Genomic DNA, 13889 nt, shown 5'->3' on the forward strand with positions numbered 1-13889 from the left:
AGAAGGCTGTGCGGCCCAGCAACCTGCATACTAAGCACCAACGCTCCGAGGCGGCGGTTAATGATGGGATGTGGGGTTCCAGCACCTTGTACCTCTGGACCCCTTTACATTACACAGCACCCTGCACCTCTAGACCCCTTTACATTACACAGCACCCTGCACCTCTGGACCCATTTACATTACACAGCACCCTGCACCTCTAGACCCCTTTACATTACACAGCACCCTGCACCTCTGGACCCCTTTACATTACACAGCCCCCCACAGTTTGTTACACAGACACCCCCCTAACAGTTCTGGACCCCCTGCATGTTACACTGGGGGGAGACGTGACATGCGGCCTGCGGGCCGTCGTGGGCCGACGCGGCCCACCGGGCATATGCCAGGTATGCCCTATGGCCAGTCCATGCCTGCACCACATGTGTGAGGTATCACCACGAGCGTCAGAGTGAAAGCAATAATTCTAGCGCTATACCTCCTCTGTAACTTTAAACTGGTAACCTGCAAAAAAATAACATTTGGAGACTTTTCTGTACCGTAGTTTGGCATTATTCCACGGGCGTGCGCAATTTTAAAGTGTGACATGTTGGGTATCTGTTCACTCGGGCGTAACACCATCTTTCACATTTACCAATAAATTGGGTACTACCGTATTTATCGCGGTATAACGCGCTCCCGCGTATACCGCGCACCCCTAAAGTTGCCCCGAATCCTGTGTAAAAAAAGTTTTTTTTGTACTTACAATTTTGGAGTCTTGCGCGGCGTCCATCAGCGGCCTCGTCGGGTCCGGCGTCCGTCTGCGGCTTCGGGTGTCCTCTTCGTCGGGTCCGGCGTCCTTCTGCGGCTTCGGGTGTATTCTTCGTCGGGTCCGGCGTCCGTCTGCGGCTTCGGGTGTCCTCTTCGTCGGGTCCGGCGTCCTTCTGCGGCGTCCTCGCGTCCTCCCCGCGCCGAGTTTGAATACTGCGCCGACATATACAGAGCGCAGTACACTCGTGTATTGTCGGCAATGCTCGGCAACTCTCGCGCTGACGTCCTGTACGTCCAGGACGTGAGCGCGGAAGGAGCCGAAACTGCCCGACTATACCCGAGTGTACTGCGCTCAGTATATGTCGGTGCAGTATTCAAACTCGGCGCGGGAAAGCGGGTATCGGTGTATACCGCGCACCCTTGATTTTGATTTTGGGCAAAAAAGTGCGCGGTATACGCCGATAAATACGGTATATTGTGTTTATGTGCAATACAATTCATTAACTGCGTTTTTTACAAAATAATTGTGTTTTGAAAAACTGCTGCGCAGGTCCCGTGTGACATAAAAAAAGTGCAACACCCAACATTTTATTCTCTATGACCTCTGCTAAATATTTATATATATATATATATGTATTATGATTGGAGGTTCTGAATAATTTAATCCTGATCTTTACATGTAGGAGTGTCAGGATTGGTTGTCATGTGGCTAAAGGTCCATTATAGGAGGAAATGTCTGTAGTCCCAGCCTGGGAATTGTATTCATACATTATATTCTCCTGTATGGAGGCGCCCCCTGCGGCATTCATAAGAACTGCAGGCAAGAGAGCACAGGATGGAATCACAATTAATATCCATGAATGAGATAATCATCTGATCCTCCAAAGAAACAAAACTATCCTCAGTGTGATACAATGTAATGTACAAAGTATACACAGCGCCACCTGCTGGAGGGAATAAGGAGCGCTACGGGCGTGCTGTGATAACATTGCGGAGACATCGCCACCTAGCGAGCAAAGTAAAGGAATGTGATGAGAAGGCGCCACCTTTTCAATGGGGAAAAAAAAAAACCACGCTGTGAAATGACTGCGAGGCAGCGCCACCTAGCGGCGGCCGCTCTCGGTTGGATTGACAGGTGACGTCTAAGGGGCGGGGAAAGCTGGCGGAAAGGAAGCTTGGGACAGCAGGGGGCGTGTTCTTCATCATCGCAGAGCCACGTGCGGAGGAAGCCCCGCCCATCCTGTGACAGTCTGGAGGCCAAAGAGACATGGAATCCCCGGGAGAGGAGGAGGAGGAAGAGGATTGGAGGTCCCGGGAGGGGGAGGAGCACCGAGCCACCCCTCTACACCTGACAGCATGTAAACCTCACCACCCCTCCCCCACACTGTACATTATATCCCCGCACCCCTCCCCCATACTATACATTATATCCCTGCACCCCTCCCCCACACTGTACATTATATCCCCGCACCCCTCCCCCATACTATACATTATATCCCTGCACCCCTCCCCCACACTGTACATTATATCCCCGCACCCCTCCCCCACACTGTACATTATATCCCCTTCACCCCTCCCCCACACTGTACATTATATCCCTGCACCCCTCCCCCACACTGTACATTATATCCCCGCACCCCTCCCCCACACTGTACATTATATCCCCGCACCCCTCCCCCACACTGTACATTATATCTCCGCACCCCTCCCCCACACTGTACATTATATCCCCGCACCCCTCCCCCACACTGTACATTATATCCCCGCACCCCTCCCCCACACTGTACATTATATCCCTGCACCCCTCCCCCACACTGTACATTATATCCCCTTCACCCCTCCCCCACACTGTACATTATATCCCCGCACCCCTCCCCCACACTGTACATTATATCCCCTTCACCCCTCCCCCACACTGTACATTATATCTCCGCACCCCTCCCCCACACTGTACATTATATCCCCGCACCCCTCCCCCACACTGTACATTATATCCCCTCACCCCTCCCCCACACTGTACATTATATCCCCGCACCCCTCCCCCATACTATACATTATATCCCTGCACCCCTCCCCCACACTGTACATTATATCCCCTCCCCCACACTGTACATTATATCCCCTTCACCCCTCCCCCACACTGTACATTATATCCCTGCACCCCTCCCCCACACTGTACATTATATCCCTGCACCCCTCCCCCACACTGTACATTATATCCCCTCCCCCACACTGTACATTATATCCCTGCACCCCTCCCCCACACTGTACATTATATCCCCGCACCCCTCCCCCACACTGTACATTATATCCCTTCACCCCTCCCCCACACTGTACATTATATCCCCGCACCCCTCCCCCACACTGTACATTATATCCCCTTCACCCCTCCCCCACACTGTACATTATATCCCTTCACCCCTCCCCCACACTGTACATTATATCCCCTCACCCCTCCCCCACACTGTACATTATATCCCCGCACCCCTCCCCCACACTGTACATTATATCCCCGCACCCCTCCCCCACACTGTACATTATATCCCCTTCACCCCTCCCCCACACTGTACATTATATCCCCGCACCCCTCCCCCACTGTACATTATATCCCCTCACCCCTCCCCCACACTGTACATTATATCCCTTCACCCCTCCCCCACACTGTACATTATATCCCCGCACCCCTCCCCCACACTGTACATTATATCCCTTCACCCCCTCCCCCACACTGTACATTATATCCCCGCACCCCTCCCCCACACTGTACATTATATCCCCTGCACCCCTCCCCCACACTGTACATTATATCCCCGCACCCCTCCCCCACACTGTACATTATATCCCCGCACCCCTCCCCCACACTGTACATTATATCCCCGCACCCCTCCCCCACACTGTACATTATATCCCCTCCCCCACACTGTACATTATATCCCCGCACCCCTCCCCCACACTGTACATTATATCCCCTTCACCCCTCCCCCACACTGTACATTATATCCCCGCACCCCTCCCCCACACTGTACATTATATCCCCGCACCCCTCCCCCACACTGTACATTATATCCCCGCACCCCTCCCCCACACTGTACATTATATCCCTTCACCCCCTCCCCCACACTGTACATTATATCCCCGCACCCCTCCCCCACACTGTACATTATATCCCCGCACCCCTCCCCCACACTGTACATTATATCCCCGCACCCCTCCCCCACACTGTACATTATATCCCCGCACCCCTCCCCCACACTGTACATTATATCCCCGCACCCCTCCCCCACACTGTACATTATATCCCTTCACCCCTCCCCCACACTGTACATTATATCCCCGCACCCCTCCCCCACACTGTACATTATATCCCTTCACCCCCTCCCCCACACTGTACATTATATCCCCGCACCCCTCCCCCACACTGTACATTATATCCCCTCCCCCACACTGTACATTATATCCCCGCACCCCTCCCCCACACTGTACATTATATCCCTGTACCCCTCCCCCACACTGTACATTATATCCCCGCACCCCTCCCCCACACTGTACATTATATCCCCTGCACCCCTCCCCCACACTGTACATTATATCCCTGCACCCCTCCCCCACACTGTACATTATATCCCCTTCACCCCTCCCCCACACTGTACATTATATCCCTGCACCCCTCCCCCACACTGTACATTATATCCCCGCACCCCTCCCCCACACTGTACATTATATCCCCGCACCCCTCCCCCACACTGTACATTATATCCCCGCACCCCTCCCCCACACTGTACATTATATCCCCGCACCCCTCCCCCACACTGTACATTATATCCCCGCACCCCTCCCCCACACTGTACATTATATCCCCGCACCCCTCCCCCACACTGTACATTATATCCCCTCCCCCACACTGTACATTATATCCCCGCACCCCTCCCCCACACTGTACATTATATCCCCTTCACCCCTCCCCCACACTGTACATTATATCCCCGCACCCCTCCCCCACACTGTACATTATATCCCTTCACCCCCTCCCCCACACTGTACATTATATCCCCGCACCCCTCCCCCACACTGTACATTATATCCCCTCCCCCACACTCTACATTATATCCCCGCACCCCTCCCCCACACTGTACATTATATCCCCTTCACCCCTCCCCCACACTGTACATTATATCCCTGCACCCCTCCCCCACACTGTACATTATATCCCCGCACCCCTCCCCCACACTGTACATTATATCCCCGCACCCCTCCCCCACACTGTACATTATATCTCCGCACCCCTCCCCCACACTGTACATTATATCCCCGCACCCCTCCCCCACACTGTACATTATATCCCCGCACCCCTCCCCCACACTGTACATTATATCCCCGCACCCCTCCCCCACACTGTACATTATATCCCCGCACCCCTCCCCCACACTGTACATTATATCCCCGCACCCCTCCCCCACACTGTACATTATATCCCCTCCCCCACACTGTACATTATATCCCCGCACCCCTCCCCCACACTGTACATTATATCCCCTTCACCCCTCCCCCACACTGTACATTATATCCCTGCACCCCTCCCCCACACTGTACATTATATCCCCGCACCCCTCCCCCACACTGTACATTATATCCCCGCACCCCTCCCCCACACTGTACATTATATCCCCGCACCCCTCCCCCACACTGTACATTATATCCCCTCCCCCACACTGTACATTATATCCCCTCCCCCACACTGTACATTATATCCCCGCACCCCTCCCCCACACTGTACATTATATCCCCGCACCCCTCCCCCACACTGTACATTATATCCCCGCACCCCTCCCCCACACTGTACTTTATATCCCCGCACCCCTCCCCCACACTGTACATTATATCCCTTCACCCCTCCCCCACACTGTACATTATATCCCCGCACCCCTCCCCCACACTGTACATTATATCCCTGCACCCCTCCCCCACACTGTACATTATATCCCCTCCCCCACACTGTACATTATATCCCCGCACCCCTCCCCCACACTGTACATTATATCCCTTCACCCCTCCCCCACACTGTACATTATATCCCTGCACCCCTCCCCCACACTGTACATTATATCCCCGCACCCCTCCCCCACACTGTACATTATATCCCCGCACCCCTCCCCCACACTGTACTTTATATCCCCTTCACCCCTCCCCCACACTGTACATTATATCCCTTCACCCCTCCCCCACACTGTACATTATATCCCCTTCACCCCTCCCCCACACTGTACATTATATCCCCGCACCCCTCCCCCACACTGTACATTATATCCCCTTCACCCCTCCCCCACACTGTACATTATATCCCTGCACCCCTCCCCCACACTGTACATTATATCCCCGCACCCCTCCCCCACACTGTACATTATATCCCCTCCCCCACACTGTACATTATATCCCCGCACCCCTCCCCCACACTGTACATTATATCCCCGCACCCCTCCCCCACACTGTACATTATATCCCTTCACCCCTCCCCCACACTGTACATTATATCCCCGCACCCCTCCCCCACACTGTACATTATATCCCTGCACCCCTCCCCCACACTGTACATTATATCCCTTCACCCCTCCCCCACACTGTACATTATATCCCCTTCACCCCTCCCCCACACTGTACATTATATCCCCGCACCCCTCCCCCACACTGTACATTATATCCCCTTCACCCCTCCCCCACACTGTACATTATATCCCCGCACCCCTCCCCCACACTGTACATTATATCCCCTTCACCCCTCCCCCACACTGTACATTATATCCCCGCACCCCTCCCCCACACTGTACTTTATATCCCCGCACCCCTCCCCCACACTGTACATTATATCCCCTCCCCCCTCCCCCACACTGTACATTATATCCCCTCCCCCCTCCCCCACACTGTACTTTATATCCCCTTCACCCCTCCCCCACACTGTACATTATATCCCTGCACCCCTCCCCCACACTGTACATTATATCCCCTCCCCCACACTGTACATTATATCCCCGCACCCCTCCCCCACACTGTACATTATATCCCTTCACCCCTCCCCCACACTGTACATTATATCCCTGCACCCCTCCCCCACACTGTACATTATATCCCCTCCCCCACACTGTACTTTATATCCCCTTCACCCCTCCCCCACACTGTACATTATATCCCTTCACCCCTCCCCCACACTGTACATTATATCCCCGCACCCCTCCCCCACACTGTACATTATATCCCCTCCCCCACACTGTACATTATATCCCTTCACCCCTCCCCCACACTGTACATTATATCCCTTCACCCCTCCCCCACACTGTACATTATATCCCCGCACCCCTCCCCCACACTGTACATTATATCCCTGCACCCCTCCCCCACACTGTACATTATATCCCTTCACCCCTCCCCCACACTGTACATTATATCCCCGCACCCCTCCCCCACACTGTACATTATATCCCCTCCCCCACACTGTACATTATATCCCTTCACCCCTCCCCCACACTGTACATTATATCCCTTCACCCCTCCCCCACACTGTACATTATATCCCCCCACCCCTCCCCCACACTGTACATTATATCCCTGCACCCCTCCCCCACACTGTACATTATATCCCTGCACCCCTCCCCCACACTGTACATTATATCCCTTCACCCCTCCCCCACACTGTACATTATATCCCCTCCCCCACACTGTACATTATATCCCCGCACCCCTCCCCCACACTGTACATTATATCCCCGCACCCCTCCCCCACACTGTACATTATATCCCCGCACCCCTCCCCCACACTGTACATTATATCCCCGCACCCCTCCCCCACACTGTACATTATATCCCCGCACCCCTCCCCACACTGTACATTATATCCCCGCACCCCTCCCCCACACTGTACATTATATCCCCGCACCCCTCCCCCACACTGTACATTATATCCCCGCACCCCTCCCCCACACTGTACATTATATCCCCTTCACCCCTCCCCCACACTGTACATTATATCCCTGCACCCCTCCCCCACACTGTACATTATATCCCCGCACCCCTCCCCCACACTGTACATTATATCCCCTCCCCCACACTGTACATTATATCCCCGCACCCCTCCCCCACACTGTACATTATATCCCCGCACCCCTCCCCCACACTGTACATTATATCCCTGCACCCCTCCCCCACACTGTACATTATATCCCTTCACCCCTCCCCCCACACTGTACATTATATCCCCGCACCCCTCCCCCACACTGTACATTATATCCCTTCACCCCTCCCCCACACTGTACATTATATCCCCGCACCCCTCCCCCACACTGTACATTATATCCCTTCACCCCTCCCCCACACTGTACATTATATCCCTGCACCCCTCCCCCACACTGTACATTATATCCCCGCACCCCTCCCCCACACTGTACATTATATCCCCTTCACCCCTCCCCCACACTGTACATTATATCCCCGCACCCCTCCCCCACACTGTACATTATATCCCTTCACCCCTCCCCCACACTGTACATTATATCCCCGCACCCCTCCCCCACACTGTACATTATATCCCCCTCCCCCACACTGTACATTATATCCCCGCACCCCTCCCCACACTGTACATTATATCCCCGCACCCCTCCCCCACACTGTACATTATATCCCTTCACCCCTCCCCCACACTGTACATTATATCCCCGCACCCCTCCCCCACACTGTACATTATATCCCCGCACCCCTCCCCCACACTACATTATATCCCTTCACCCCTCCCCCACACTGTACATTATATCCTGCACCCCTCCCCCACACTGTACATTATATCCCCTTCACCCCTCCCCCACACTGTACATTATATCCCCTTCACCCCTCCCCCACACTGTACATTATATCCCCGCACCCCTCCCCCACACTGTACATTATATCCCCGCACCCCTCCCCCACACTGTACATTATATCCCTGCACCCCTCCCCCACACTGTACATTATATCCCCTCCCCCACACTGTACATTATATCCCTTCACCCCTCCCCCACACTGTACATTATATCCCCTCCCCCACACTGTACATTATATCCCTTCACCCCTCCCCCACACTGTACATTATATCCCCTCCCCCACACTGTACATTATATCCCCGCACCCCTCCCCCACACTGTACATTATATCCCCGCACCCCTCCCCCACACTGTACATTATATCCCCGCACCCCTCCCCCACACTGTACATTATATCCCCGCACCCCTCCCCCACACTGTACATTATATCCCCGCACCCCTCCCCCACACTGTACATTATATCCCCGCACCCCTCCCCCACACTGTACATTATATCCCCGCACCCCTCCCCCACACTGTACATTATATCCCCGCACCCCTCCCCCACACTGTACATTATATCCCCGCACCCCTCCCCCACACTGTACATTATATCCCCTCCCCCACACTGTACATTATATCCCTTCACCCCTCCCCCACACTGTACATTATATCCCTTCACCCCTCCCCCACACTGTACATTATATCCCTGCACCCCTCCCCCACACTGTACATTATATCCCTTCACCCCTCCCCCACACTGTACATTATATCCCTGCACCCCTCCCCCACACTGTACATTATATCCCTTCACCCCTCCCCCACACTGTACATTATATCCCCCCACCCCTCCCCCCACACTGTACATTATATGCCCCACCCCTCCCCCACACTGTACATTATATCCCTTCACCCCCTCCCCCACACTGTACATTATATCCCTGCACCCCTCCCCCACACTGTACATTATATATCCCACACCCCTCCCCCACACTGTACATTATATCCCTGTACCCCTCCCCCACACTGTACATTATATCCCTGCACCCCTCCCCCACACTGTACATTATATCCCCTCCCCCACACTGTACATTATATCCCTTCACCCCTCCCCCACACTGTACATTATATCCCCTCCCCCACACTGTACATTATATCCCCTCCCCCACACTGTACATTATATCCCCTCCCCCACACTGTACATTATATCCCCGCACCCCTCCCCCACACTGTACAATATATCCCCGCACCCCTCCCCCACACTGTACATTATATCCCCGCACCCCTCCCCCACACTGTACATTATATCCCTGCACCCCTCCCCCACACTGTACATTATATCCCGGCACCCCTCCCCCACACTGTACATTATATCCCCGCACCCCTCCCCCACACTGTACATTATATCCCCTCCCCCACACTGTACATTATATCCCCGCACCCCTCCCCCACACTGTACATTATATCCCCGCACCCCTCCCCCACACTGTACATTATATCCCCGCACCCCTCCCCCACACTGTACATTATATCCCCTCCCCCACACTGTACATTATATCCCCGCACTCCTCCCCCACACTGTACATTATATCCCTGCACCCCTCCCCCACACTGTACATTATATCCCCGCACCCCTCCCCCACACTGTACATTATATCCCCGCACCCACACTGTACATTATATCCCCTCCCCCACACTGTACATTATATCCCCGCACCCCTCCCCCACACTGTACATTATATCCCCTCCCCCACACTGTACATTATATCCCCGCACCCCTCCCCCACACTGTACATTATATCCCCTCCCCCACACTGTACATTATATCCCCGCACCCACACTGTACATTATATCCCCTCCCCCACACTGTACATTATATCCCCGCACCCCTCCCCCACACTGTACATTATATCCCCGCACCCTTTATGAACTATCTGGGGTACACAGTCTGTCGGATGTTTTGCTATTGATCATTATTCTGTCACCATGTCATGTCTCTCTAATCTCCAATCACTGTACATTATAGCGCCTCACTGCAGGAAATAAAGGAATTACAAACCAAGCAACTGATCAGCAGTTTGCACAGCTAAGGGGTGTATGCATATCTAAAGGGATGCCAGGGATGCGTTCTTTTTATATAATGATTGGGAACAAAAGAATTGAGGGCCCCCTCACATCAGCCAATAGCACGGCCTCTGGTGTGTGAATTCCCCTCCCCCCCAAGAAAACTTGAATGAAATATCAGCAGTGACATCGCTATTTATCTCAGAGGCGTCACCCCCGAGCAGGTCTTCAGACCACAGCATGGGAGAGCGGGCATGAGTCCTGTCTATGTGTTGGGACGTCCCTGGAAAAATCTGCCACCATAGTCCCCAGGCATCTATTGTGAGCGGGGCCTTGGGGGTAACAAATCAAGTCATTCCAGACGCTACAAATCCAGCAACTGCACAGCAGATTGCACAGCTAAGTTCTGCAGCACCCAGTGTCTGGCATGAAGTAGCATGCACGTCTAAAGGGATGCTGCAGCAGCATTATATGAAAGAACGCGTTTCTGGCATCCCTTTAGACATGCATGCAACTTTATGCAAATAAAAAATGCATCTGAAGTTTATCTTTCACGGGATGATTGTTATATTGCGTTCTGTTTAGTTTCTACACGGCAGACGAAATCTGACGGCTCTTCACAAAGGGTCATCGTTCACCTGGACATGGACTGCTTCTACGCACAAGTGGAGATGATCAGAAACCCGGAGCTGAGGGATAAGCCTCTAGGTAATGATTGGATGCTGAGATCTCACCATCTTCCATATGTTTTATATGGCCACTGAAAATCATCGCCTGAAAATGGGTTTATCTGTGTTTTGCTGATAGAAAAAAAAAGGTGCTGATAATGGCGTGCTGTGTCTTATAGACTTCAGTGTAAAATCACGTCCCATTAGAGCGGCACGATTCTGGCCAAAATGAGAATCACGATTTTTGTTGCTTAGAATGACGATCACGATTCTCACGGCGTAAAATCTTTTACATTTATACAAAAAAAAAAAAAAAAAAAGGGCTAACTTTACTGGCTATTTTTTTTTTTAATTCATTAAAGTAATTTTTTCCAAAAAAATTGCATTTAAAAAGACTGCTGCGCAAATACAGTGCAACATAAAATATTGCAACAACCGCCATTTTATTCTGTAGGGTCTCTACTAAAAAAATTTATAATGTTTGGGGGTTCTAAGTAATTTTCTAGCAAAAAAAAAATAATGATTTTAACTTGAAAAGAGCTGTCAGAAAAAGGTTTGGTGTTTAAGTGGTTAAACGTTCCTAATTTACATACAGAAGTTTATTCCTTTGATGTAAAAGTCAATGTGATACAATGTTTAGACTTAACTTTCCACTGATAAAGAATGTTTTCAAAACTTGACAGGCTGCCCAGACTAATGCCCGGATTCACAAAGGAGTTACGACGGCGTATCTCCAGATACGCTGTCGTAACTCTGAGTGCGGGCCGTCGCCTGATTCGTAGAATCGGATACGCCTCACAGTTGCCTAGATACGAGCGGCGTAAGTCTCCTACGCGTCGTATCTTAGGGTGCATATTTACGCTGGTCGCTAGGTGGCGCTTCCGTATATTTTTGTGTCGAATATGCTAATTAGCTAGATACGCCGATTTACGAACGTACGCGCGCCCGGCGTATCAAGGTACGTCGTTTACGTAAGGCGTCGGACCGGCGTAAAGTTGCCCCTCATAAAGCAGGGGTAAGTCATGTTGGGTATGGACATCGGAAACGTACGAACAGTGTCGTATTTTACGTCGTTTGCGTAAGTCGTCCGTGAATGGGGCTGTGCGTAGGTTACGTTCACATCGACTAAGCATTGAGCGGGCGTAATTTACTTTGAAAATTCGACGTGATACTGAGCATGCGCCGTTCGTTCGAAATGTCATTTACGTGGGGTCATGATTAGTTTGCATAAAACACGCCCACCTCTTCCTCATTTGATTTAGGCGCGCTTACGCCGGCACATTTACGCTACACCGCCGTAACTTTGTACGCAAGTGCTTTGTGAATACTGCACTTGCCTCTCTAATGCTGCGTACACACCATCACTTTATGTGATGGAAAAAAAACGAAGTTTGTAAAAACGTCACTTTAATTGACTGTGTGTGGGGGAAAACGTCATTTTATGTCTTGCAAAAAACGACCAAAAAAAATTGAAGCATGCTTCAATTTTATGTGTCGTTTTTCAAAACGTCATTTTTTACTTCACAGAAATTGACCGTGTGTAGCAAAAACGTCGTTTAAAACAACATTTTTACACCCGCGCATGCCCAGAAGCTAGTTATGAAGCAAGCTTCAATGGAAAAACGTGGTGAACGTAACCTCACTTTGCTAGAGCATTGTGAAAAAACGATGGTGTGTAGGCAACTTCGTCTTTGAAAATTGAAGTTTCAAAAACATTGCTTTTTACTTCACAGAAAATGTCGTTTTTTTTTCATCACATAAAGTGATGGTGTGTATGCGGCATTAGTTGCGGCGGCGTAGCGTAAATACGATACACTACGCCCGCTTAAATTTACGCCGCCCTACGTGAATCTGGGCCTATAACTTTTGGCTGAGAGCAGAGAGGTAATTATTTTCAAGTCAAAGATCTTGAAACCCTGTGTCAAGAATCCCAACGGGAAAATCGTGCAGCTCTACGTCCCATTGACTTCAATGCAAAATCGTGTCCCATTGACATAAATAAAAAATCACGTCCCACTGAGTTCAGGGCATTGGTAGGTGTGCATTAATAGGTGGCACTGGCAGGCGGTAATTGTGGGCACAGATGAGGCAGAATTGCCTCTTCGGGACCGATGTCCCTTGCACATAAGCCGGTGAGAAAGAAAAGCGATCCCCGAGCTTTTGTTTACATCACGTGATCAGCTGTCATTGGCTGAGAGCTGATCACGTGGTAAGGTGCCGGGATCGGATCTGTGATCACCCGAGTCTCAGTGACTCAGTGATCACAGCGCACGCCGTGCGCTCCCTGCAGGGAGCGAGAAAAGGGGAGGTCGTCTATTGATGGCCTCCCGGAAATTCAGGGGTTAAGGAATCTGGAGCTCTCCTACTGGTGTCCTTCGGATGAAAGGTTTGTGATGTCCAAATCTAAAGTGGATCTAAAGTGGAAAGTTGACTTTCCCTCCTGTTGCCCTCATTTAAAAGAAGCAGCTCTCTGTAAATAAGAGGCTCTGATTGGCTGTTCATGTGGGGTCAGCCAATCGGGACTTCTGCCCCACTGTGGCAAAGATGTGGAAGTGAAGACAGTAGATGGCCGAAGTCCTGATGACCCCAT

The 13889-nt window shown here is 51.7% G+C and overlaps 1 protein-coding gene across 2 annotated transcripts in view; it reads left to right on the forward strand.

Moving 5' to 3' along the window:
• Positions 1-1947: 1947 nt before the first annotated feature.
• The window catches only part of POLI (DNA polymerase iota), a 62491-nt gene continuing 50549 nt past the window's right edge, over positions 1948-13889 (forward strand). For both annotated transcript variants that reach the window (XM_040337144.1, XM_040337155.1), the window contains exons 1-2: positions 1948-2105; positions 11217-11339. In XM_040337144.1, the coding sequence (XP_040193078.1) occupies positions 2015-2105; positions 11217-11339 (214 nt within the window). In that variant the 5' untranslated portion in view covers positions 1948-2014. The remainder of the gene's footprint in view (positions 2106-11216; positions 11340-13889) is intronic.

The sequence above is a fragment of the Rana temporaria genome, chromosome 1, assembly GCF_905171775.1.
Source record: "Rana temporaria chromosome 1, aRanTem1.1, whole genome shotgun sequence".
Classification (NCBI taxonomy): Eukaryota; Metazoa; Chordata; class Amphibia; order Anura; family Ranidae; genus Rana; species Rana temporaria.